Consider the following 26,427-nt stretch of genomic DNA (forward strand, 5'->3'; position numbering starts at 1 on the left):
TGTGGGCACCGAGGCAATTTACTTATGGGCCTTTGGGCCCTTTTAGCCTATCCACCAAGGCAGTTCACGAGATTGATGGGGTCAGTCTAATCTTTTTACTGGGTTCAGGCGTACAAAGTACCTGCCGATACGTACGTAGCTACCAGGTTTCGTTGGGTTCAACTGCACCCAACGATACAACGGTGGCTCCGCCACTGTCCACAACGCCTTTCTACCCCGCCGTGAACCAAATTAATATCACGCGGCACGTACGCTATTCACCACGGGTCACTTTCATATAAGTGGTCTGTTCTCAAAGCAAAAACCTTGGCTGGAATAGATGCTTGGGTATACTTCACTACAGGATTTAGGGGATCGGCTAGATCCCGGTCACTAGGAGCCAATCCAAATCCAATAAACGAGCTAGCTCCGTATCAGTTGCAAACTAGTGATGGTACTTTAGAATGCATTTTAGAGCTTTGATTTCCTTTTTCTTTCTGCCACTGACTTTCATCGATGTGATTTCATGATGAAACATTGCTAGTACTCTAACATTCACTAAACTTTGCAAAAAAGAAAAAATCAGATTTTTTTTTTGAAATTATCTTCTACTCCCTCCGTTTCGAATTACTTGTATGTATGGATGTATCGAGATGTATTTTAGTTCTAAATACATCTATTTTTGAGACGAGTAATTTGGAACGGAGGGAATATGTTTTATTATACTATTCATGCCAGAAGCATTTGAGCTCGAGGTGAGAAAGATACTTCCGCTATAGAACCGGCTTTACAACGACAGAGAAAAACGGCATGGCAAGACGTACCCCTGCTTCTAGTACAGCTTTTTTTTTTTGTATGTGGAGCCCAATCTTCTCTTGATGTTGGACGAGGCTTCAGTGATCACCGTTACACCACAACCCAAAGCAAGAGACATGGTACGATCACGTAATACGCAACGGCGGCGACCGGAGTCGGTGGCACGAGCACCGAAGAAGCAGACTAGTTGTAGTAGGGAAGGTAGCCGATCGGAGGCGCTTGGTAGTACGGCTGCTGAGGCGTGTTTTGGCCGCCGCAGCAAACGGGCGTCACCGGCGGGCACGGCGCCTGCATGCCCGGGGAGGGCGGCGTCGTCGACGGCGGCGACGGCGGAGGGCCGCCGTAGATCGGTAGCGGCTGCGGCGGTGGCTGGCACCCGGCGCCGTTGCATAGGCCTTGAGCCGTGGTGGCGTTGCCGCCTGCAGTAGCGTTGCCGCCTGCAGTGTCGCCGGCCTCAGATGCTGCTGCTGCTGCCGCAGCTGCACTTGCCAGCAGCAAGGCATGCAGCAAGAGAAGCGTCATAGTGTTGGATGTTGCCGTAGCTGTTGTTGGATATTCTTGGCGTCCGTGTGTTGCGGTGGAGGGTCATATAACCGGTTCGGGTGTAGAGGTAGGGTTGCATGCACCGTGACACATGGAGAGCCATGTGTTGCAGGCTGAGACGCCCTACGCTAGCTTATGGAGATGGAGACACTGGCCGCTCTGTCTCTTCTCTCAAGCTCAGCTTGATAACTGGATATACACGACGAGTGCGTACGTAGCAGCTGCTTCCAGCAAGATTCAAGGGAAGAAAACAAAAGTAGTTTCCAGTTCTATTTTATCGATTCAACGTGTGTGCATACTGGGGCTACACCACGACTATCTTCAGCTACGTCAGCCACCTTGTCATAGTGCAATCGCAGTTGCGGTGCCTACCGTACTTTTCCAACGAAAAGCATGAGATTCTCCACACAAGAAACACAAGTTTAGCTCATCCAACACAAGAAATGCGATGTGTTGGATGTGCTAAACTCTTGTTTTTTGTGCCAAACACAAAAACAGCTTTACAAATAACTGTTCAAATCCAACACTGTCCTAAGATCTCCGGTTCAGTACTTCAGTTTCAACACAAGAGCATATCAACAGTTATTTGTAAAGTTGTTTTTTTTCTAATACTCCCGAAAATCACATGAGTGATCACCCTGAGCTTTCCAGATAATTGAAGAATAAATCACATGCCATTTTTTGTTGTTGCCAAAAATCAGCAACGAGCACTCTGGCAGCAAGTACATAAGTCGGACCAGACCGATAAAAAAACGACTGCCGCAGGGAACCAACAGGACGGGAAAAGCAAAGCAGAACCTGCAACTTTCCTGAGTACCCCAAATATTGCGGGCATAGAGAGTTAACTGACGCCTCAAGAATTCTCAGTGTTTAGCCTCCTACTTGGTGAAACACCAAATCTTGCATCATAATGTGATCTGGTGAGATCGTACGGTCAAGCAATACGTTTTACAGCTTCTGTTCCAGAGACAAGTGTGTCTTCTACAAATGGTATGGTCTTCCATACTTTTAATCCTACTGCCGCTGGACTACTTTCAGGACCTGAAACATTAAAACCATTAACCTACGCATCAAAGGCGCCTTCTCACCCATGCCACGCAGATTTTACTGTCGCTCAATTAACACCTCCTCAAGGTAAACTCTCGATGAAAAAGATCTCCTCTGGTTTCCTTCCCCACACACGCGACCCTCTCTCTCCCTCTTTCCTTTCCTCTCCTCCAACGCCCAGCTCCTTTCCTGCTGCTCCGCCGCGCCGCCTCTTTCTCCGCCAAATACACCGCGTGCCGCCGCCCGTGCTCGTGCCCTTTTCATCTCCCGTCCCGAGCTCCACCTCCTCCAGCTTCACATCCCCGATTTCAGGGGCGATTTGGATCTCGGGAGCACACGGGAGGGAGGCGAGGTGCTTGTTGCTGGGAGAGGGGCGATGAGGAGTCTCGGCCCTAGGATCCTTCCCTCTCGTGGGGCTAGGCATCCTGTCCGCGCCGCGACGCCTCCGGCATGGAGGCCCTGGCTCGGGCAGCCGCCGCAGTGTCGGGTGGGCCGGCGAGGTCTCTGGGGTCCGTGCAGCGGGCGTGACCTCTCCCGGCTCCCCACCCTCGTCCGCGACGACGAGGACCAAGATGCATTTACGGTGTTGTCTGGTGCGTCGTCAGGTTTGGTTGGTCTGAGGCGAGGTATGCTCCTGAGGCTGATGGATGGATTGATGTGTGCACGCTTGTATGCATGTACATATGGATATCAGGGTGCTTTCCTACTTATGTGATGTTTCTTGGGTTCAATGCAGCTTGCCCTTTTGTTGAGATTTCTTAGTTCAGTAAGCAAACTTCATTTTGGCTCTGCACCACGATTTCTAAAAGTTAAGGAAATCACTTGCTTGACTGGTTCAGTACAGCTTGCTACTTTTTTTTAGATTTGTTAGTTCAGTTAGTAAACTTCAGTTTGGGTTTGCACCACAATTTCTAATTTCAATGAAGGTTTGAGTTTGTTTTATCCATTTATGCGGCTTCATCTACAGTGAGTTTCAAGATATATTTGACGTGGGCTGCTTCATAGCATCATTGAGAGGAGAATTGAATGCGGAAAGAGTTGACTCCATTCTGCCGGTCGGTTGATATTACCATAATCAACTTTGCTTGCATCTCTGAATTATACGCACAGCCAGATAAGGATTGTCGGTGTTTATTTTGGAGAAGATGGATTCAAAAGATACCAATCAGATAATGATTTATCTTTCCATGTACATATTGTTGTATGGGATTCTTTCTACGCATAATATATACTGCTTTTGGGTTTCTTACTCAGTATCTATAAACCACTCGGAAATATAGGAGTACCTTTGAGTGAACAAATGGTCATTTTAAATGTTAAACTGCTGCATACTGTGATGTCAAGATCAAGATCTTACTTGTCATTCATGCACTGAATTTAGAAACTGGAAAGTCAAAAAAAGGAAATTAATGCTATTGACCTCAGTTAGACCATTTTGCTGAAGATTCGAAGAATCTAAACTAGCTGTCACGGATGGAAGCTCTTCCTCTTTGGTGGTGGACAGGAGGAGCACGGGTGCCCGGGACGACGTCAACGACGAGCCAGAGGAGACACAGTGGATTCATTGTCTGCTTCTGCTGCTGCTCGTGTGGACTCTGCACCATCCTGGCCTTGAACTACCCCATCTTATATACACAACATACAGGTACAACCTCCTTTTCGGTAAAAAATGAGGGGCGATGATGATGACTCTGGCTGAAATAAGCATGTCTTGAGCAATCAAGACTGCTGTGGCCTGTGGGTACTAAATTAGAGCCCACTCTTACCTCTCTTGCAGTCTGTTCAATTCATCAGTAATGTTGGAGGTTCTGCGCCTCGGATGGTCATTTTGGCGAGTGATAACCAGGGCATTCGTTTACATTGCGATGGGTATGTTACGCAGCAAGAGATGTGAGTGTTGGGCTTGAAGATCAAAGACAAAACTGAGCCCTCTTTTGCTATGCTATAGATACACAAATTTTCCTTATCTATTAATAATAGACAAATTTGCCTTATCTATTATACAAATACATTGTATAATAGACATACAATGTTCTTCTTTCTTCTGTATTCCTCTATTGTGTTGATGTGAGTGAAGATCCGTCTGGACTTGTGATTTATGTCTTTTTTTGGTGATGAACACAACCACCCATAGCTTACTTGAATTGATTCATGGTCGCGCTGGACATTCCCCATGACGCTGCCGGCGCTGATGCCACGGCTTGCGCTTCTCACCCAGCCAAGTTGAGCTGGTACCGGCTACTGCTAGCGGCAGTACCACAAGTAATGGCATCGGTGCGTTTCTTTTTGTTCTAGGAGCGGTTGGATCTGTACATTTTACTGGCTTAGGTAGGTGCACATGCCTTAGCAAGATTCTGCTCATGCGATGCGAGTTGAGCGGTTGGACTGATTTCCTTGATGTACTTGCGACCAAATCTGAAAGTGGCGCTTGCGTTGTGATTTGTGTAGCACGCATTTTACTTAGTAGTACTTTCAGTTATGAAAGTTATTTGCGGTATCATATGAAAGGTCGGCTTTGCTTGGTCCCGGTTTTGTCGTGCGCAGAGCTTTATTAGTATTCCTTGTCAGTCTGCGTCGTCAAGCAGACCAGGTAATGTCTTCCAACACAGCAGGATCTTGCAAAGTTAGCATTGAATTTGTTTGCGTTAAGACATGTTTTTCCCCTACAAATTCAGTTTTTCAACATGGTTGCCTCCTCTCTCTGTCCATGGTTACTGAGGCAAGTAGAATTGTTCTTCATTTTCCAACTAAAGTGAAAAGTTCCACGAGCAATTGCTATTATAAGCCACCCAATTTCAAATTCAAATGATTCTCACTCGATTCAGATTATTTTACCACAAAAGCAACTTGGCTGCAAGTCAGACATTTGATGATTCACTTTCTGGCTCTGAAATAATTATCGCTGGATAAATTTCTAAATTAAGTATGCATTGTTTCACCGTGACAAGCATGCTGGTATACATTTGCTAGGTGTCTTATGTTGCTCGTACACTCACAATGTCGTGCCAAAAGGGAAGTTATTTTCATCTGTGTCTGCTGAAGCATAGACTAATACCCCACCGTTCGTACTAAAGACTGGAATTGATCTATGTTTTTTATATATATGACAGATATGAACCAGTTAATTTTTTGAGCAACCATATGAACCAGTTAATGAAACTTCTCTTTATAATTGTTGTCAAATAAGTAAGTTTTGCTTTATATGAGAATACAGTGTCAGTCTCATGTTGTAGATGTTCATGGCCTTTCTTTTTTTCTCTTTGTAGAGTTTTGATGCTATTTCTACTCACTTTGAGACAACTCTGATAGGTGTTATTGACACTTTTGGCAAAGATGATGACATTTCTTCAACTTTATGTATGCATGAGTGAGCCTACTCTTTTCTGTTCAAGTACTTCATATTTTCCCTTAGTTTTTTGTTGTGAGGTGAAGGTGAGTAAAGTTGGAAGCTACCCTATGAATAAAGGAGGATCCACCAGCAGGTCAATTAACTCCTCATTCTGCAATTCGTGCCTGATCTTAGCAGAAGTAAATCTTTGTGATATTAGCGACCATTTCCGTATTTAAAGACTAATCAATGCCCAACCACCATCCACGGGTAAAATGTGGCATGATTTACGAAGGGCAATTTGTCAAAAATGTTTGGATATGTGGGAGCGTTGTGCCCATTCGCAGAAACATTTTGAACACTCCATAGTTGGTTTTATAGATCAAAGTATTTGCAATTTTGAAATTATGTGGGGTGTAGGGAACCTGAATCCCTTAATTGGTTGGCTGTTTTTTTGTTTGCAAGAAGGCGAAGCAAATTTTCAGAGATTCAAGCATGCTACTATACATGCGAGTAAGTGTTACCTATCCCTGTGATGTCTGTGCTTGTCCATGTTAATGATCTTTCCATTTAGTTTGTGCTTGCGTATACTACATACCATGATGTATTCAAAGGACAATGTCTGGATTTTTGGTACTCCCTCCGTTCATTTTTGTAAGTCGTTTTAGACAATTCAAAATAGGCTGTTTTGAACATTGTCTGAAATGTCTTCAAGGTCTTATAAAAGTGAACAGAGGGAGTAGAAGAATTTTCAATTTTAATCCATCATGGGCATTGGGCAGGACTCGGAATCAAGTAGAGAGGTGATAGAAGAAATTTGTTCAAATCATGATTATTAACATTCTCGTATACAATTTTTAGTATGCGGGACATTTCAACCGACTGTAATTTAAAATAGATAGTTTGTGTCCTACAGCGAAGTAACTTTTAGATTGATGTATTAATACTTAGAATTGTATTTGCTTCATTGCAGTGCTTGGTTTGAGGAGCTTCACAAGCAGAGAATTGCTGAACTGAAAAGGCAGGCGGCTCGGCACTGCCGACTCCCCACCGGCCATCGGGCATGGGCACCATCCTGATGCTTCTGTTCTGCGGCCATTCTTTGGGGGTAAGGTATGGAGCCAAGCTGATTGTAGAGAAGGGATACATTGGTGCCCAGGTCATGAATGTCGTCTTTGCGTTCGTTACCCACTATGTAACTTAGTGATCTCCACACCTTCCTGATAAGAAATTCAGTTGCAACAATCTCAGTCTCATGATTAACAATTAGTCTGATCAGGAACACAACCTTCAAAAGTTTGCCGGGCGCCCTCGCCCTGGCCATCCGGCACCACCACGAGCTCTTCCTCGAGAGCATCCGTGCACTTCGCCTGCAACTCCTGGGTGCAGACCACCGGGGAGCTGCCCGGCAACTCCAAGAGCATCTTCTATAGCTACAAGGCAGGTCTACTTTTTTACTTCAGGTTCATGGAGACATGTACTTGTGAAAAATTGTTAGCATTGCAGGTTATGGTCTTGACTTTGTGCCCTACTGCAGGACATGTTGCCATTCGTTTTAACATACTATATTATGATTCAAATAATGTTACATTTGTGGTACTGTGAATTGAGGAATTGAATTACACAGAAGAGAAAACACTTTCTCATACATTCACTTGAATTACAAACCTGTTCGGTTTATTCTCGTAGGTCTTTTTGTCAGTTCATTCTATCTGTTCGTAAGTGTTTGATAGCTCATGTACTTCATCCCATTTGTACAGTATATTCTGCCTTACCACTTCAGCTTGGTAACTTGTGCAGCGATGCTATTATGTGGGATCAAAAGACTGGACGATCCAGAGGGTCCGGTTTTGTTTCTTTTAGGAATCAACAGGTAGTGTTACCATGGCAACTTAAAACATTAGTCTGGACTCATAACAAAGGTTGAGTTTATTTGAACTATTATATTCATCATCTTCCTTTGTTATTTATTGACAGAATGCACAAACTGCCATAAATGAATTGATGGTGCACTCCCTGTTGCTTATTGCTAGCAATGTCTAATTCTGGAGTTAACAAATAAGCTTCATTGCAACCGCCAAATCCCCCCCTCCTGTGTTTTTAGGTTCGTAACAGTTGAGTGATCTTAATGTGAGGTGGATGTTCTTCTCTGATGTACATGAATGGGACTTTCTGGTTTGGCAATGAATAATTTGTTGGGTCTCTTGATTCTATATGAATATGATTTAAAAGAGCCATGACAAAGATTTTCTAGGAGCTGCTATTTTTGTTGCTATCGGTAGAGTTGCGTTATATTTTTAATCACTGTTGCTTCTCTGTGTTGTCAGCATGTTAACAATTACGGCAACATGATTAGTGCGCACAATAACGTCTCAAGAGGGGCCACCAGGTGGCGCCCCAGTCACTAGTATACATCAATAGTAATGGAGTGACTGAAAGAAACAAAAGAACCAAACTCTTTGTCCCCAGGCCGGCAATACAAACCTTGACATCTTGAGTCATTCTCCATACAAACTGCCATGTAATGAGAACTATTTAGCTCCGCGAGTGCAAGTAGCCAATTCACAGCCCCGCGCCGCCTAGCTCTGGCGACTCGGGGGCGAAAACCTAGCGCCGCCACCACCCCTCCCCCTCGCCCCTTCCTGTCTCGCTGTCGCCAGAGGCTTCCGCCGGCAAAGCTCGCGCTGGACCCAGGGACGGCGGCGGCGGGGCGTCTCTCTCTTCAAGGAGGCAGGGCTCGGCGACGCGAGGCCCTCTGCCGGCGGCGCACGCGGTCGGCGGCGGTCTCATCCGGCGCGGGATGCCTTAGGGTGGTGGATGCAAGGCAGTGACATGCGGCTGTGCAGCGGCGGTGTGGCGGCCGGTGGACCTGGTGACCTGGATCTAGATCCAGCGATCCGGTCAGGCGTGGCGCCGGCCTGCAGGTGGCGAAGGGCAGAGGTGTTGGGCGGCGTGGTGTGTGCGCACGAGCTGCGTGGTCGTGCGGGGGTGCAGTCTTGCCGGTCTGGGATGCTCTTGGCACCCAGATCTGTCTTTCCTGAACTCACCCGGCCAATCGGCGTTCGTGGCCACGACCAGGGGGTCGGCGGTGGATGCCGTCGATAGAGCTTGACTGCGGTGGTGGTGGCGTGTGGTTGGCGGCAAGGGCTTGAATGCAGGTGGCAGCCGACAATGACCCGACTCCGGCTGTGCAGGTGCTCGAGGTGAGCTTCTGTGTCAACGGAGCCTCATGCTAGTCCTAGTGGGGACGCTCGCCGTGGACTGGTAGGAGGGCGGGGAGGTCTCGGGCTGCTGGGCACATCGGCCAGCTTCAACGGAGATGACGGGGACGGGGTGCTTCAGGCGAAAGCCTATGTCGATCTTGTCGGCAACGATGGCGGCGACGCCTTCGGGCGCCGTTTTCCCTTCTTGAAGGCGTCATTGGGAAGCTACGGTACCCTCTTAATCGTGTGCCCCAGGCGAAAGCCTGAGATCCATCTCTGGATCGGACGACGACGGCGTCTCGATGTCGTTTCTCCCCCTTGGGGGCGTTGTTTTTGGGGGCCACGAATCCGCGGTTGGCAGCTTGATGTCTAGATTAGAGTGTTTGTTGGGTTGTTGGTGTGCAGGGTGGTGGCGGTGGAAGTGATCTGTGGCGGCGACCAATCCCTTGGTCACCTCGGTGCTGATGGTGGACCTACCTCTTGGGGGCTCGTGGCGACGATGAGGTCTCGGTGTTCGGTGCCCTTCGACGGCGTCCGAGGCTTTGTTGCCTGGCATAGTGCTTTGGTTCTCTCTATTTTTGATGGTGGCCGTGGTGTTGGCCTAGAGGAGGTGCAGGGCCTGTCTCGGTGGAACATTGCCCTTCGGCACGGTCCATGGCTCTCTTTGCCGCGACGTGGCTAGGCAATGGGATGCCCTTCGACGGTGGTTGCGACTTCCTAGCTCTTCAAGGTGCAGAGTGATCACGGGGCAGCTGGCAACTTCTTCTCTACGTCTTCTCGATGACGGATCTCCTTTCGATTGATTCAACAAAGTTTGCTTCCGCTCTTCTCGGTCCAGCTAGTAGTGTTGGACTGTTGGGTGCTAAGTTCTTGGTGTTGGCTGCTTGTTGTAGTTCTTTTCTAGTTCTTCTGTTCTTTCTTGTGCCTTCTTATGTGTGTTGGTTGCTTTCTGTTGTACCTGATGTCTTGTATCCTTCTCTTATATATAATGAAAATGGTTCAGGCCGGCGTAAGCCCGCCGTAGCGCCGTCAAAAAAGAAGTAGTCAATTCACAGACAGATGATCACACCCAGAGTTGGAATCATTACATACTTTCGATGCCTGGAAAATCCGACGAGAGTCAAGGCAGATCGATAAAAATGATTCAGTGTTGGTTGCAATAACATAACGCGCCTGACTTCGCTGATGTCCTATGATGCATATCCCTAACGAAATAAATAAATAGGACGGTGTTACCATGCAAAAGCCAAAAAAACAGGGTAGGCATCTACTTTTGATTCCGTGTGCCGGCAATGGTTTAATTGTGTTGGTGTGATTGCACAGCACATGGTGGACCTCACACATGCAATATTGATTTATGTTCTCTACTTATTTTGCTTTCTTATACGGAGGTTTGCCCCGTTGTTTTTCTAATTGATGAAATACTGATTTCTGTTATAAAATATGTGACACATGTGAAATTTGAGAATTTCTTGTGAGTCTTGCATGAAACCCCGAAATACATGTGAAACACATCCCAAAAATGGTAAATAAAAGGTCAAACAACCATGAGTCTTCTCAAATTTATTGGCTTGGTTCAGATCCATGTAAAATGCATTGAATTGTTTAGTGAAACTTAGTTTGGATTACGGCAAAACCTGATTAATCTACTGCAAAACATGTGTTGAAATTTTGCAAAACATAAGCTATTCAATATTTTGGAACATGCTGGAGCCCGTGCAGTGAGAAAAAAGAAGGCTGAAATGATATGTGAGAGTGAGTGGCAGGGCATATTACATCTCAACCATTGACAGAGATGACCAAAATAGAGGGTGAGATGCTATCCCGGTTGTTTTCAGAAGTAAGAACCAGCAGTACACCATCCCATAGCAGCATTTTTTCGTATGAAATTCACTTATCATGACATCTGACCGTTGGGCCAAGACGCAGGTGTCACAAAATGTCAAGTGAATTTTTGTTCACACATAGATCTGAAGCTCCCTGACACATGTATTATATGTCAAAAAAACAAAGAAGGGGAAAGGTAAAAGCTACATACCTTAGAAACCCGAATTCCCTTGCTTGTTTTCAAGTTGATTGTAAACTAATTGAGTGGAGCACCTGACAAACCCAATCCGAGAGCCTTTACATATGCTTCCTATAAATTTAGAAATCAATGATGCTTCCATGTAAGCAATTTATTTTGCAACATCGTATCAGTAACCAGAATTATGAATATTTAATTCAAATAGGGCAATATTTGGTGCATAACATTCCTTTTTCCTCAAATGGACCATTCATAAGATGCCCACCTGTGTGTACTTCAATTTGATTTATTCAATATAGTTATATGTGGAGTTAGCAAGTTAGCATCTAAAAAGGGTTTGCACTAGATACATATACCAAACCTGCATTTCTGTAGCAAAGAACAACGAAGTCAGCTACAATGTTTAATCTTTGAAGTGGTATCTTACACTACATGATAGGGCAGTTGATATGTTCTAGCCTTGTAGTAAAAAATACCATAACTTCTCAATGTTCTAAGGAATGTATAGCACAATGAAGTGGTTGCATAGGAAAGGGCCATATAGTAGCGGGCCAAAGAGAGACTCGTTAACTTTAAGAGTCCATAGTTTGAAGAATTCCTTTTCCTGAGCATACGAATCAGAAATATCAGTGAGATAATCAGCTTCTAAAGGGGTGAAAAAACGACGAGCAAGAGATAAAATACTCTTGGTTGTCTTCCGCTTCTTCTCTTCAATATCAATGCCAATATGAAAAGGTACATAAAACAACAATATCAACTGAATAACTTCCACAGCAACAGAAACATGGCCATATCTTTCTCACTTTTGGCTGTCACAGGGACAAAGAACATACATTAGCATCCATGGCAATGCCACAGGCAATCAAAGAAGTAGTGTGTGAAATGTTGAAATGCAAGGGCAGATCCACAATATCATCAGATGGCCACAATATTTGATCAGACATGGAAAGCAACCAAAGGCAGTTGTTACAAGGCTTTAAATTGCAGAAAAAGGAACCATTGAAGCCTAACCTCTTACCTCAGGTTTGCGAAAATTGTTGTACTTAAACTCAAACGACCTCGAATCAATTTTACAATCTGTATCCAGTCTAATTTAAACAGATTAGCTATAAGCAATAGCATATCAGTATTCCTCTTATGCTATCAGTAACAACAGACAAAACAAGCACATATTCTAATTGTTGACAAGATAAAATGCTGACAAACTCAAACATGGAGTAGCGTGACAAGCTTCCATGTTATCACAAGTCAAAGGGCAGATGGTTTCATTCTCCATTTTTATGACTCTTTATGGGAACTGCACATGCATCAGAAAGTGATTGGACACCTAATAGGTCCTAAAGTGTTACTTGAGAAAGAAAAAGTCATCCGTGGATGCAAGAGGTCAAAAGTTACATTGATCTTGAATCATATGTTCTCCATATATTAAGACAGATGAATGCTCGAATGGTCTCCTACAATGCAAAGGCAGGGCTCCTGCTGTTCACGCCAAAAAAATGCACGAATGGAAGCCATGCACCTATATACAGGAAAAAGTTCAAAGGGAATAACTCATGGACTCATTGCATCCAAAGCAATAAATTGCATAAAACAGCTGAATCCCCAGAAATATTAAAGTATTTTTGTTACAACAATACTGATTTCCCCCCATAATGACAGTATATAGACTGAGAAAAGTGTTTTTTTATAGAGTCACCACCACTCAAGGAGAGGATCCTATCTGTTGTTATTGTTAAATCTAAGCGATGCACACTTGTGAATCAAACATCAGCAGACAATTTCCCTAACTCCTATTGACAAGAATATAGACAACACTGTCTCTTGAATGATAGAAACAGGAATGAAACTTCAATTAAATGTGACAGACAATGCAAAAGGAAGTTGGTGATTACATACATCTTGAGAGGGTGGTGCGCTTCAATGCACATGACAACATAGCATGTTTCCGCAACGTTGTTTCCTTTATAGAGTCAGCATACTCTCTTTCAGTAGGAGAAAGGAGTTGTTTATACATCTCTAGTAGGTACTGATCATTCAGCTCACCCGGGCAAAGATACCAAACATGCACCTCTCTACAAAAGAGATAAACGCATAGACTAATGTCCTCGAAATATTCTAATGCACCAAACAACTATTACAAGAAAGAAAAATCAACCATTTGTAAATGTACAGGAGTATATTCTCATTACGTACAGGCTTTGCCCAACCCCAGAGAACACTTAACCACCAAAGCTATCATGTATCCACATGTCAATATGGGGAGATGCACATTATCAGGGGGCATAGTGGAATTAACATTTTCAAAGATAACTAAAGGAATGCACTAGAGCGGGACGACTGGTAATGCTGCCAAATCATGGATGATGTCATGACGACGCAAGAATCACTGTAGCCACGTGTAATCATATGGAGCAGGCTGCGTCACACTTTGGGACTGTACAGTGAACATTTGTGCCATATAATTAATTCAGGCAAAATAAAACCTGACACTCCCTCATAATTCCTGGCCAAAAGTCCTTCAATGAATGCCCAACAACAGCACAAATGAAATCCGCAAACTACGGCCCTAGCAAACAATCGCTGTTCCTCAAAACAAAAAGCAAACAATCGTCTCATCCTCTAATAGTTGGTTCAATTTTTATTTGTTCAATGTTCATGTACTATCCTGTCTGTCATGCCCATAAGAAATTAAGGACTGTACAAATTTGACATTTAGTGAACAAGGTGGGCTAAGGAATACCAGCTAAGAAGCTAGCAACATCTTAGCATCCTCTTAACATTGACTAGCATAATGTACCCCCTATATTCAAATACACCTAATGGAAAATGCCATCGCCGTACACATATGCTGGGTATCAATGTATCATGTACTGTATATAGCAACATAGCCATACTCAGGCTCCCAAAAATTACAACCTGCAAGATACAAAGAAAGGAAGGGAGGGAGAGAAGGGCGTACCTTCTGGACTGCAGAGGAGGCGCGTGCAGGAGGGGCGCGAAGAGGCGGCTGCCGGGAATCCCCAGCGTCCTCGGAGGAGGCGGGGGCGGTGCATGCTGCTTGGCCTCTGCCGCTCGGTTTGGCTTGTAGCGGAGGCATCGGCGGGTTGATGGCTCGACGGCGGTGCAGATTACAGACAAGGGGCGTCGGGGAGAAGCGGCTCGGTGGCGGCGCAGCTTGAGAGGTAGGGTGCGTGGGAAATTCACAATGACTAAACTAGTAATCCAATGTAATTTATTACGAAAACACTAACGCCCACACATGTGGCACTACTGCAACTCGCCCACAAGCCTGCATCACTGTCCATTTAAATTTGTACGAATCTTGACACGGCGAGACAATTTTTATGTACCACGTAGGACAAGGCCGGTGTGTGGTGTGTTCTCAGTTCACCCGCACGTCGTTTCTCCCTCGGACGACATCGGTTGCGAGTCGGGGCGTGCAGTGGAATTGCCGTCGCTCCCGCACGCCGCGCACGACTTCTGTTCGCGTCTCCCACGACTGGCCATTTTCCTCCTCAGCAGTGCTGCGCTTTCTCCCCATCCCCTTCATTACTCCCCAACCCACCCTCTACAGCAGTTCCATTCGATTGGAGGAGAAGTCGAGAGGAGGAGGCACCGACGGCGGAAGAGTCGACGGCATTCGCGGCCGTTGCTGGTGTTCACTGGACCGGAGCGTCGTCGCCGGAGCAACCACAACGAGAAGGTGAGGCTATCGAAGCTTTTGTACTGGTGCAATATGTCTCCCTTCCTCCCTGGTCACATTCCTCTTAAGCCCTCTCAAGATTCAGGCGGATTCGCGGCGCTCTGGTGTCCCCGTCGGCGGGGGAGTCGCTTGTGCGCCATTTAGGGCGGCATTGCGCAGTTCCGTCACCGTCGCGGTGGTAGTCAAGCCGGTGAGGCTCGCCCGGTAGGCAACCACCTCTCTATGTACGAGAGATTAGATGCCTGCAATTCTATGTGTGAGCGATTTCTAGTGTGTTTTTGTTAGTTCTGATTGTCTCGAAGGCTGTGATCATCACTGTTTTAGGGCGATGTTGTAGTTGAATTGAGGGTCTGATAGTTGTGTATGAACCCTAGATCTAGTTAGGTGCATTTCTGTGACACCCCGATAGTTAAGCTACAATAAAACTCTGTTAATGATGCCAGGTCATCATAATTAAAATTTTGGCTAAACCTCACTTGTTTCAAACCGACCTCAAATTCAAATTCAAATACAAGTCAAGTTATTAATCCTTCAAACATTAAAATAAAAAATGTAGGCTAGGTTGAAAATATTCCCTAACTAATTGTCATAAATTATCCAACATATTTTGAATTAGTGAAATGCCCCTAACCTATTTTAAAATGGAACCAAAACAACTTTTAAACATTTATAATTAAACCGATTTTCAAATGAATTCAAATAACCCTCAAACTTATTGTCGCAGTGCCAGTTATTGCAACATAATTATTGTGGCAAGCTAATCATTTTACCAAAGTCCTTTGGGTGCAAAACTAAAATATGAAACAATAGGTAAAAAACGCATTACTGTGCACTGGAGGCCTAGTGCTACAGCAACACAACCCAAGCCCACCAGAGGCCTTTCTCCCATCTCTGTACAGAGAGGAGGCAGAGCCTGTACGTGTCGGGCATCTGCGCCGCCATGGCCACTATGGCCGCCGGGTTGACCATCCGACGAGCCGCCGTGTTGACCGTCCGACGACCCCCCGAGGCGTATAAGGCCCCGCCCGACGCGTGAGACAAACCCTAGGCCACTCGTTCTTCCTTCCTTGCTCGCCCCCTTCCGTTTTGTTCATTCCGGAGCTTGAGGTTGCCACACCACCATCGTCCATGCACTCTGAAGCCTTCCCTCGTCAAGCCAAGTTGTCCAGGGGCCTTCTCATCGCCGACTCCGTCATCCCCGTGCTTTCGTTCGACCGGAGCCGCGCCGTACACTCAGGATCGAGCCTGGAGCCGCCCCATCGTCGCCGTCGTCCTCGTCTTCATCGGCGGTCGCCACTGATGCCCCGCCGCGGATCCATGCTCTGGCACGCCCCCGACCAATCCGAGCTCGTCGTCAACCCTCCCTTGGTGAGCAGCGCCGATTCCCCTTGTCTCCCCCCTGTTAATCGCGTTGTAGCGCCGTCCCCATGTTTTGGTCGTCGTGCCTGGAGTTCTCTGAAGCCCGCGTCCTACCGCGCCGAGCCGTCGCCTGGGCGCTCCCCTGCACCCCGCACGCCTCTGTGCCCGCTTGCGTGCGCGCCCGCACCCGCTGTCGCCCGCCCTTGCCCGCTGCCGCCGTGTACTGCTCTTGCCGCTGCTCCTCGCCTGCTGCAACCCGCCGCTGCCGGCGCTTCCCCGCGGCCCCCTCCCTCTCGTCGCCCGTGGCCTCCCCTGTGCGCTGCTTCTGCTCTGCTCCAGCCGCGCCCCTGCGCGGTCCCGCCGCAAGCGCGCCCCGCTCGCCCCCACCGTGTGCCGTCGCGGCTCTCCCGCCCGCGTTCCCTCGCCCGCTACTGCCGCCGCCTGTAGCTTGCCCCGCCAGCCTTCGGCCGCCACTGCCCCGCGCCTCCAGCCGCTGCACCCCCTCCGGCCACCGGCCCTCCCGCTACTCCGGCCGGCCGCATCGTGGCTGCAGGCGCCTTTTGCCCGCGCGAGACTGCCGGCGAGGCCCCTGGCCTCTGCCTGGGATGGCCCCCTGTTCGGTTAGTGGGGGTAACCCCTCCCTGACACTAACCCACTCTCCTAACCTCTCACTGATCCGTGGGCCCAAGGCCACTAACTTAATCTAAGGTAATAACTTAATAATTTAACTAAAAACCCGTGTAAAAATATGTGTCACTTACACTCAGGCCCCACCAATCAGTTTGACCAGTCAATAGTCAACTATTGACTGCTGACTGGGCTGCTGACTCAGCCCCTGGACCCGCTGACCAGTCAACTGCTGAGTCAGCAGTTGACTAGCCCCACTGGCAGACCCTATGGTGCACTCTGGGTGCGGTGCACCGGGTGCACCCAGCCTTTTCTGGAGATTTTCGAGATTAAAAGTAATTCCAGGACTTTTCAAAAATCATTAAAACTTTGAAAAATCATAGAAAATTAACCGTAACTCGGATGAAAAAACTGTGTACATGACAGTTGCTCAGAACGACAAGACGAATCTGGATACGCAACCCGTTCGTCCGCCACGCATCCCTAGCATAGCAGACACACAACTTTCCCCCTCCGGATCATCTGTCCGAAAATGCGAAACACCAGGAATACTTTCCCGGATGTTTTCCCCCTTCACCAGTACCACCTCGTACCGCGTTAGGGCACACCTAGTATCACGCTTTGTCATGTCATGCATCATCATGCATTTGTTTGCATTATATTTATTGTTTCTTCCCCCTCTTCTCTTCGGTAGACCCCGTGACGATGCTGATGCCCCTGTGGTCGCTACGTCACCGACAACCCCTCTCTCTTGCCAGAGCAACCAGGCAAGCCCCCCTTGATCACTAGATATCGCCTACTCTTCTCTATACTGCTTGCATTAGAGTAGTGTAGCATGTTACTGCTTTCCGTTAATCCTATCCTGATGCATAGCCTGTCCTTCCTACTACTGTTGTTACCTTTACCTGCAATCCTAATGCTTAGTATAGGATGCTAGTTTATCATCAGTGGCCCTACATTCTTGTCCGTCTTCCATGCTATACTATCGGGCCGTGATCACTCGGGAGGTGGTCACGGGTATATACTTATACATAACATATGATACTTGTGGTGACAAAAGACGGGTCGGCTCGAGGAGTACCCGCGGTTGATTCACGAATTGGGGGGCTGGAAGGTCATACTTTCCCGACAGCCCTCTATGTGGATCTTTGTGGCGAAGCGACATGGTAGGTTGAGACCACCTAGGAGAGAGGTGGGCCTGGCCCTGGTCGGCGTTCGCGGTTATTTCAAGATAACACGTTTAACGAGATCTTGGTATTTGATCTGAGTCCGGCCACTGGCCTATACGCACTAACCATCTACGCGGGGACACTTATGGGCACTCGAGGTCGTGGTATCAGCCGAAGCCTTTGTGACGTCAGTGACTGAGCGGCGCGCGCCGGATTGGACTGGAATGCCTGCTAGGCTAGGTTTGCTTCCGGCCGCCCTCGCAATGTGCAGGTGTGCAATGGGCGATGGGCCCAGACCCCTGCGCCATAGGATTTAGACCGGCGTGCTGACCTCTTTGTTGTGCCTAGGTAGGGCTACGACGTGTTGATCTTCCGAGGCCGGGCATGACCCAGGAAAGTGTGTCCGACCAAATGGGATCGAGCGTGTTGGGTTATGTGGTGCACCCCTGCAGGGAAGTTAATCTATTCGAATAGTCGTGATCTTTGGTAACAGGACGACTTGGAGTTGTACCTTGACCTTATGACAAATAGAACCGGATACTTAATAAAACACACCCTTCCAAGTGCCAGATACAACCCGGTGGTCGCTCTCTAATAGGGCGACGAGGAGAGGATCGCCGGGTAGGTTTATGCTACACGATGCTACTTGGTGAACTTACCATCTACTCTCTTCTTCTGCTGCAAGATGGAGGTTACCAGAAGCATAGTCTTCGAAAGGACTAGCTATCCCCCTCTCATTCCGCATTCTGCAGTTCAGTCCACATATGATACCCTTATTCCATTTGATACCAATGCATTAGTGTAGCTCCTTGCTTGCGAGTACTTTGGATGAGTACTCACGGTTGCCTTTCTCCCCCTTTTCCTCTTTCCTATACCCGTTTGCTGCGACCAGACGTTGGAGCCCAGGAGCCAGACGCCACTATCGATGACGACTACTACTACTCGGGAGGTGCCTACTACTACGTGCAGCCCGCTGACAACGACCAGGAGTAGTTTAGGAGGATCCCAGGCAGGAGGCCTGCGCCTCTTTTGATTTGTATCCCAGTTTGTACTAGCCTTCTTAAGGAAAACTTGTTTAACTTATGTCTGTACTCAGATATTGTTGCTTCCGCTGACTCGTCTATGATCGGGCTCTTGTATTCAAGCCCTCGAGGCCCTTGGCTTGTAATATGATGCTGGTATGACTTATTTTATTTGTAGAGTTGTATTGTGATATCTTCCCGTGAGTCCCTGATCTTGATCATACACATTTGCGTGTATGATTAGTGTAAGGATAAATCGGGGGCGTCACAAGTTGGTATCAGAGCCGACTGCCTGTAGGAATCCCCCTTCCACACTCCTTGGCCGAAGTTGAGTCTAGTCGATGAAAATTGTTTTACTAACTTGGTTGTTCGTCCCATGGGCCCACGTCGCCATTGGGTGGTATTAGGATCTTTTATTCCTCATCTTTACTCTGGGACTCTAATCTCTCTTCAATTCGGGTTAAATGATTTTACTAAATCTGACTCTAGGTTCTCGTAACTACTTCTCCCAGAGAGCCCCTTATCACAGATGATCGCCTACTGCACCAGAAGATTTTGAAGATACTCTTCGATCATTCCTGAGACCCTTGTGCCCTCCGCCTTTTCAATTCCCTATTACCGATATATCCATATGGATAACGACATACACTTGTTGTTCATACAATTACTCTGAGTTTCTCTTGTTATTACAAGATGCATCGAATTGCTCTCCGACTCTTAAGAATCCCTTGAACCACTGCCTTGTAGTTCCTTGCCGCAGAAATATCCATACGGATAATTCCTCGCACTTATCGAGTATCCACTCATTCCTAGTTGTTCTTGTGTTCCGCAAAAGACTTCGAAATACTATTTGATCTTTCGAAAATCCTCAACAGCCTATTGTTTTGGGAATTATTGCATACTTGCATTCCGGTTAATTCCTCTGGTCTAGTAATTTACTTTTAAAACCTTTGTGATTGTCATTCTGATCCTTTTGATTCAACATGTGTGTGAATGCACACAATCATCAGTTGTCCCCTGGAATTTATCATTCCAATTCAGACGTCATTCCGGACATGAGCTGGATCTCGACCAATCAAATTGTCATCGATTGTACCCCTAAGGCTATTCAACTTATCCATCCCTAATTAGAGCATTGCTTCTGATCCCTTGTCTTGGAATTCATAATTCCTTTGCATTGGAGCTTTGAGTTAGTCAGTTGTTTCCATAAACTGATCTCCTTGCATTCCTTCTTCCTCCGGTTGAGTACCGATGCTCACATCAGACCCCTTGTGGACCACCAGATCCTTTGTTGGATTTTATCCGATATCGTCCTTCATATTCTATAAGCTTGTGAGCCTTTCCTCGGATACATAATGCCTTTGGTAAATTGTATCCTCTGCTTTCTCCAGCATGCTCTACTATCGAGCTTGTGTTATTTATTCCTGAAATTGTGGTATATGCTCCTAAGATGCCTCGATGGGTTGAACCTATGCCTTCCATATTATGTGTGAACTCGAAAGTTTTCACGAGTCATACTCGTCTGGTATTTTGCCAGATAATTCAACACTACAACTTCTTCTAAAAAGAGAAGTGAATGAAAGGTTATGCATTGGAGAAGTGGGAGTCGACCTTGAACCCTGTGTTCATGCCCATGGACACGATGTATACCTTATCATGGAAGCTTCTTTTAAAATAATTATTCCCTTGTTATAAGTTCATCTTGTATCTGTGGACGTGGTTCCGACCATGTTCTCCTTTAAATACCATTACTCATGCAAATTTAAGCATTTGTCTTCTTCAGAGCAATACCCCAGTCCAACCTCCACTTTGGTCTGTCATTGAGTATTACCCCATGGTATCTTGAGTTATCAGGGGACATCATAACTTCTTATGGGTTCTTCATCAACTATTATTACTCACCGGATCCAATTGTTCCTAGGTTCTGGGTTGTTGTCAAGAGAACACCGAATAGTGAATCGATTCCGCACTCTGATTCAATAACCCTAAATATTTTCGTTGCTTACGAGTTCAAATAATCCTTCAAGTCATTCCTAACTTGATCGGCTATATCCTTATCGTGCTGCTCTTAACTGTGTTGCCTGGTCCTCCTTCCCGGAGCACAATTTTCGATGATGAGCTAAGCTTACGTCGATTTTCCTCATCATATCATTTCTCCTTAAACCACAAGCTTGGTTTCGAATTTGTGCCATACTCGTGGTTCCAATAACCTTTCGCTTCATCATTCTTTTGACTTGATGTCATCGCCGATGTATTACATCTTCATGAAATCTCTCAACAATTGTGTCGTGATCATCATCAATCTTACGAACTCTTCTAGGATATCAGTCGAAGTCATGATGAGAAATACCATCCTTGCCCCTCGATGAATTGTGTTATCATCGACAACTTTATTGCCTTCACTCCAACACAAACTTGTTCGTGTTCTGTGTTATACCTTGAGTTCCTTGCTATCCAACATTTGTTCTTCTTTACCTTGGAGTATTACCATCTTTTATATCCAGGATGTCGTGCTTAGAACACCCGGCCGGAGGCCCTATGGTTATAGATTCCTTTTCAGCAAGGTTATCCATTCTTCCACGAGGAAATTGTAAGACTTATTCTACAAGTTATTCCTAATGGATCCTTTGTGTTTCCAAAGTCTGACCTTTGCCTGAAGACCATGTCAATGCTATCTCGAAGCATATATATGTTACTCCAATTATCAACAAGAACATTTAAAGCCTAATGTTTCCTGCTCAATTATCCAAACACCGCTGTATGGGTAAAGTCATGAAATTTCTCTTCTCTTACCTAAAGGGTTTTCTATGTTATATACTGTCATGGATATCATACTCTTTTTGTCCTTGGGAAGGATATACCCATGATAATTGTGTTTTAACACATTTTCCTTTCCATCATTCTGTTTAATACGAAGATCATCTTTTCCTTTCTATTGTTTTGTTTAACCTTTCTAGTGATCTATATGATCTATGCAGTAATATTCTTCTGCTTATGTAAACACCTTGGTGTACGACCGTGTCAGTAAGACCCTATTGCTTTTGTTGATAGCATTCTGGTAACCACGACTGGATGAGAACTTTGCCTATTGGTCCGCCTCGTTCAACGAGCAGGAAAATGGTTCTCTTCGTCCCTCACCCTTGGTACCAATGGTTGTTGCCGACATAATCGATAGTCTATCTCTGATATGCCTTGCTTACATGATCATGCAAGACGCCATCCCCCTTCCTACTTTTAACTCACATGGTGGGCCCATAACCCACAGGTCCCAAGATCAAAACCTGACTCTCCTGTACACCCTGATGCCAAAGTTATTCCTCGCGCTTGACTTTGTATGTAATTCACTGGCCACCTTCCTGGAGATCTATTCTGGTATCAGACACAATACTTATTCCCGTTACTCTGAACCCCTTTTCACACTCCGTTTCAGGCAACGAGCGATTGCATTCCCGCTTGAAACTTCTCATGCTACCTTCGTACTTTGCTCTTGATATTTTATTAAGTTCCAATTCGAGAGTTACTTCCTGCCACTTTCCATGAGCTATCTATCATATAATCAACCTTGATAGGTCCATTCTCCCGTAATAACCCTGCCTTATTCTACCGTAAGTACGATGGAGTTCCCGAAGAAAGGATGTCGACTTCATCATGATGACCTGGAGCAGAGAAATGAAGACATCAACGTAGTGGATCTACCTCTTCGAGAAGAGCAACCAAGACCGAGAAGACTCGTTAGAATTTCGTAACCAGAACCTTCACCCCTAACCGCCTCCTAAATCTCGGGACGAGATTTCTTGTAGTGGAGGAGATTTCTGTGACACCCCGATAGTTAAGCTACAGTAAAACCCTGTTAATGATGCCATGTCATCATAATTAAAATTTTGGCTAAACCTCACGTGTTTCAAACCGACCTCAAATTCAAATTCAAATACAAGTCAAGTTATTAATCCTTCAAACATTAAAATAAAAAAATGTAGGCTAGGTTGAAAATATTCCCTAACTAATTGTCATGAATTATCCAACATATTTTGAATTAGTGAAATGCCCCTAACCTATTTTTAAATGGAACCAAAACAACTTTTAAACATTTATAATTAAACCAATTTTCAAATGAATTCGAATAACCCTCAAACTTATTGTGGCAGTGCCAGTTATTGCAACATAATTATTGTGGTAAGCTAATCATTTTACCAAAGTCCTTTGGGTGCAAAACTAAAATACGAAACAATAGGTAAAAAAACGCATTACTGTGCACTGGAGGCCTAGTGCTACAGCAACACAACCCAAGCCCACCAGAGGCCTTTCTCCCTCTCTGTACAGAGAGGAGGCAGAGCCTGTACGTGTCGGGCATCTGCGCCGCCATGGCCAATGTGGCCGCCGTGTTGACCATCCGACGAGCCCCCGAGGCGTATAAGGCCCTGCCCGACGCATGAGACAAACCCTAGGCCACTCGTTCTTCCTCCCTTGCTCGCCCCCCTTCCGTTTCGTTCGTTCCGGAGCTTGAGGTTGCCACACCACCATCGTCCACGCACTCTGAAGCCTTCCCTCGTCAAGCCAAGTTGTCCAGGGGCCTTCTCATCACCGACTCCATCATCCCCGTGCTTTCGTTCGACCGGAGCCACGCCGTACGCTCGGGATCGAGCCTGGAGCCTCCCCATCGTCGCCGCCGTCCTCGTTTTCATCGGCGGTCACCACTGATGCCCCGCCGCGGATCCATGCTCCGGCACGCCCCCGACCAATCCGAGCTCGCCGTCAACCCTCCCTTGGTGAGCAGCGCCGATTCCCCTTGTCTCCCCCTCTGTTAATCGCGTTGTAGCGCCGTCCCCATGTTTTGGTCGTCGTGCCTGGAGTTCTCTGAAGCCCGCGTCCTACCGCGCCGAGCCGTCGCCTGGGCGGTCCCCTGCACCCCGCGTGCCTCTGTGCCCGCTTGCGTGCGCGCCCGCACCTGCTGTCGCCCGCCCTTGCCTGCTGCCGCCGCGTACTGCTCCTGCCGCTGCTCCTCGCCTGCTGCAACCCGCCGCTGCCGGCGCTTCCCCGCGGCCCCCTCCCTCTCGTCGCCCGTGGCCTCCCTTGCGCGCTGCTTCTGCTCTGCTCCAGCCGTGCCCCTACGCGGTCCCGCCGCAAGCGCGCCCCGCTGGCCCCCACCGTGTGCCGTCACAGCTCTCCCGCCCGCGTTCCCTTGCCCGCTACTGCCGCCGCCTACAGCTTGCCCCGCCAGCCTTCGGCCACCGCTACGCCCCCTTCGGCCACCGGCCCTCCCGCTAGTCCGGCCGGCCGCATCGTGGCTGCCGGCGCCTTGTGCCCGCGCGAGACTGCCGGCGAGGCCCCTGGCCTCTGCCTGGGACGGCCCCCTATTCGGTTAGTGGGGGTAACCCCTCCCTGACACTAACCCACTCCCCTAACCTCTCACTGATCCGTGGGCCCAAGGCCACTAACTTAATCTAAGGTAATAACTTAATAATTTAACTAAAAACCCATGTTAAAATATGTGTCACTTACACTCGAGCCCATCATAGGGGAGACAAAATGCTGCTGATGGGCTCAACAGCAACTCATCGGAATTTCCATATCACTGGACTTCCACCATCATGTGAACACGGTGATAGCATTGGTCAGACTAGAGGATGTAATGGTGTATGCTCGAGGGATCAACCAAGAGTAAGACAACATTACGAACATCTTTGGTTCCGATTTGACTTGACGATAGCCCATACTCAAATCAAAGTTTGGATAAGACAATAGATTCAACAACTGATCACGGGGATCAGTCGATGAAGATATCATCTTTCTTCAACACACACACACACACTCAAGGATATCCTTTAGTTATGAACTAAGTTCGGCAAAGCTTTTATCTTCCAAATCTCCAAGTTGTTGTTTAGCTTAACCAACTAGCTCAGGGGTATCCAACACGGATTCTTGGAGAAAGAGTGGTTTATTGGTAAAACAAGTTGATCACGAACTCACCATATCGGTCAGGGGATGACCTGGTGATACTTCCGTGAAGATATCCGAAAAATCACGAACCACCGATATGACTCTAAGCTCGGGAACAATCTTGCTTTTCAGGGCAAGACGATATGATCGAAAGAGTGAGGAATTGACACAATCCCGACTCATGGATCGAAGAGTGCACCAGAAATAAGGACTAGATAGCACGACCAATCTTAGGATGATGATTTAATAATCAACACTCTAAGAATGAGAATATTGTCCATTTATTACAAAGCAATGAGTTGCTCGTAGTATTGATTTCACACATCACAATTCACTTGTCGGCATTCCGGTTACAATAACATGGAACCGAGGAATGAATAATGATGGCGAGAAGTATCACTGTATCAAGAGTTCATAGGATGGTGTGAAGTTCCCATGATAATCCTAATATAAATATGGTAATACTCCAAGGTAGAACAGAACAAAAGCTGGATTAATATTTGATCTGCGGAACACAACTGCTTTGACCCAATCCTAGAAATGGATGAGGTACTGGAGTTTGTTTCTCCTAGTCATTCTGAACTAGAATGGCTTGACGGACCACAAGAATAATAAGCATCGATAACACGGATGCACAATCACTCCTGACTATCAATTGATAGATGATGGTTGGAATACAAATGGAAGAGGGACAACTCAAGGGAACATATATCTTTCTGAGTTATGGATGCATAGATTAATATGTCAAACCAAGTTCAACAGGTTTCTTCCAGATAACCCATGCAGAAAGGTAGAACTGGCAGAATCCCAATTATGGATGGAGAACTCCTCAAGAGTACTCTGATTGTGAGCTTTTGGTTCAAAGAACTTCTGCCTTAATGGTTCATGGTATTTGGAAGAAGGAAATACCACAGACCTCGACGACTATCGCAAAGGTTACTAATATCCTAAAGGTACGAGCAACACTATCAACACGAGGTAAGTAGAGTGAATCTTGGGTCAAGAACCCAGGAGTAGAATACCTACTACTAAATGGCATCACGGGATGCTTTCAAGAATGGTGGCCAGAATCATCACACTTGGAACACAAAACATGGCTAGGTTACTTGACACCTAGGGTCATAATAATAGCTCCAACACAAATGCCGAGGCAATGAAGTACCTCAACACACTAGTTAGTGTGGTTGATCTGGCACAACGGAACTTCAGAACGGTAAGAAGGAATTTGCAAATGCATCAGACTATTTAGAAACCTGGGATGACTCGTACAGCATAACGGCTGTAAATGCTCAAAATTATTTGAGACATCCTGCAAAATGGTGGCATAACCACTTAACATCACAATATCAAAGTTCCGAGACCAACTATGAACACACATAAGTACTGGAAACTGAACAAAGACATGAATCCATCAATCCTATAAGTCTATGGATTAGTAACACATCATCCTGATAGATAGATGAGAAGGCCTAGTTTCTTAACCCCATAGAAAAGAAGAGGTTGACTCAGATCAGAAAGGCATAAGGTAAAGGAGTAAAAAGAGCCTTACGTTCCCTTCCGCAATCAATTCCGATATATAACTAAAGCATTTCTAGACTCAACTTCGACCAGCTTGGCTTGGTAATCCTACAGGCAGTCAGGCTCTGATACCAAAGATGTCAGGACCTC

General features: G+C 46.4%; 1 protein-coding gene, 1 long non-coding RNA gene and 1 pseudogene across 11 annotated transcripts; 1 reads left to right on the forward strand and 2 right to left on the reverse strand.

The window, feature by feature from the left end:
• Positions 1 to 734: 734 nt before the first annotated feature.
• Positions 735 to 1,325, reverse strand: LOC119328244 (arp2/3 complex-activating protein rickA-like). Its single transcript, XM_037601254.1, has one exon. It carries the CDS (start codon positions 1,315 to 1,317, stop codon positions 979 to 981), a length of 339 nt encoding a protein of 112 aa, XP_037457151.1. The 5' UTR covers positions 1,318 to 1,325; the 3' UTR covers positions 735 to 978.
• A 947-nt stretch (positions 1,326 to 2,272) lies between these two features.
• Positions 2,273 to 15,587, reverse strand: LOC119333300 (annotated as a pseudogene).
• On the forward strand, positions 2,487 to 7,967 carry LOC119327366. 10 transcript variants are annotated; one of them, XR_005158476.1, is made up of 6 exons: positions 2,487 to 3,440; positions 3,830 to 6,226; positions 6,687 to 6,826; positions 6,993 to 7,157; positions 7,514 to 7,586; positions 7,691 to 7,967. It is a non-coding gene; the product is annotated as an uncharacterized LOC119327366 (long non-coding RNA). The 10 variants fall into 10 exon arrangements; XR_005158473.1 differs by having other exon boundaries at positions 2,487 to 3,011; positions 3,122 to 6,226; XR_005158477.1 differs by having other exon boundaries at positions 2,488 to 3,440; positions 3,866 to 6,226.
• Positions 15,588 to 26,427: the final 10,840 nt, after the last annotated feature.

Source organism: Triticum dicoccoides, chromosome 7A (genome assembly GCF_002162155.2).
Source record: "Triticum dicoccoides isolate Atlit2015 ecotype Zavitan chromosome 7A, WEW_v2.0, whole genome shotgun sequence".
In the NCBI taxonomy this organism is placed as follows: domain Eukaryota; kingdom Viridiplantae; phylum Streptophyta; class Magnoliopsida; order Poales; family Poaceae; genus Triticum; species Triticum dicoccoides.

Coding starts and splice junctions, on each gene's coding strand:
- LOC119328244 (XM_037601254.1), bottom strand. CDS start 1,317: ATGACGCTTCTCTTGCTGCATGCCTTGCTGCTGGCAAGTGCAGCTGCG.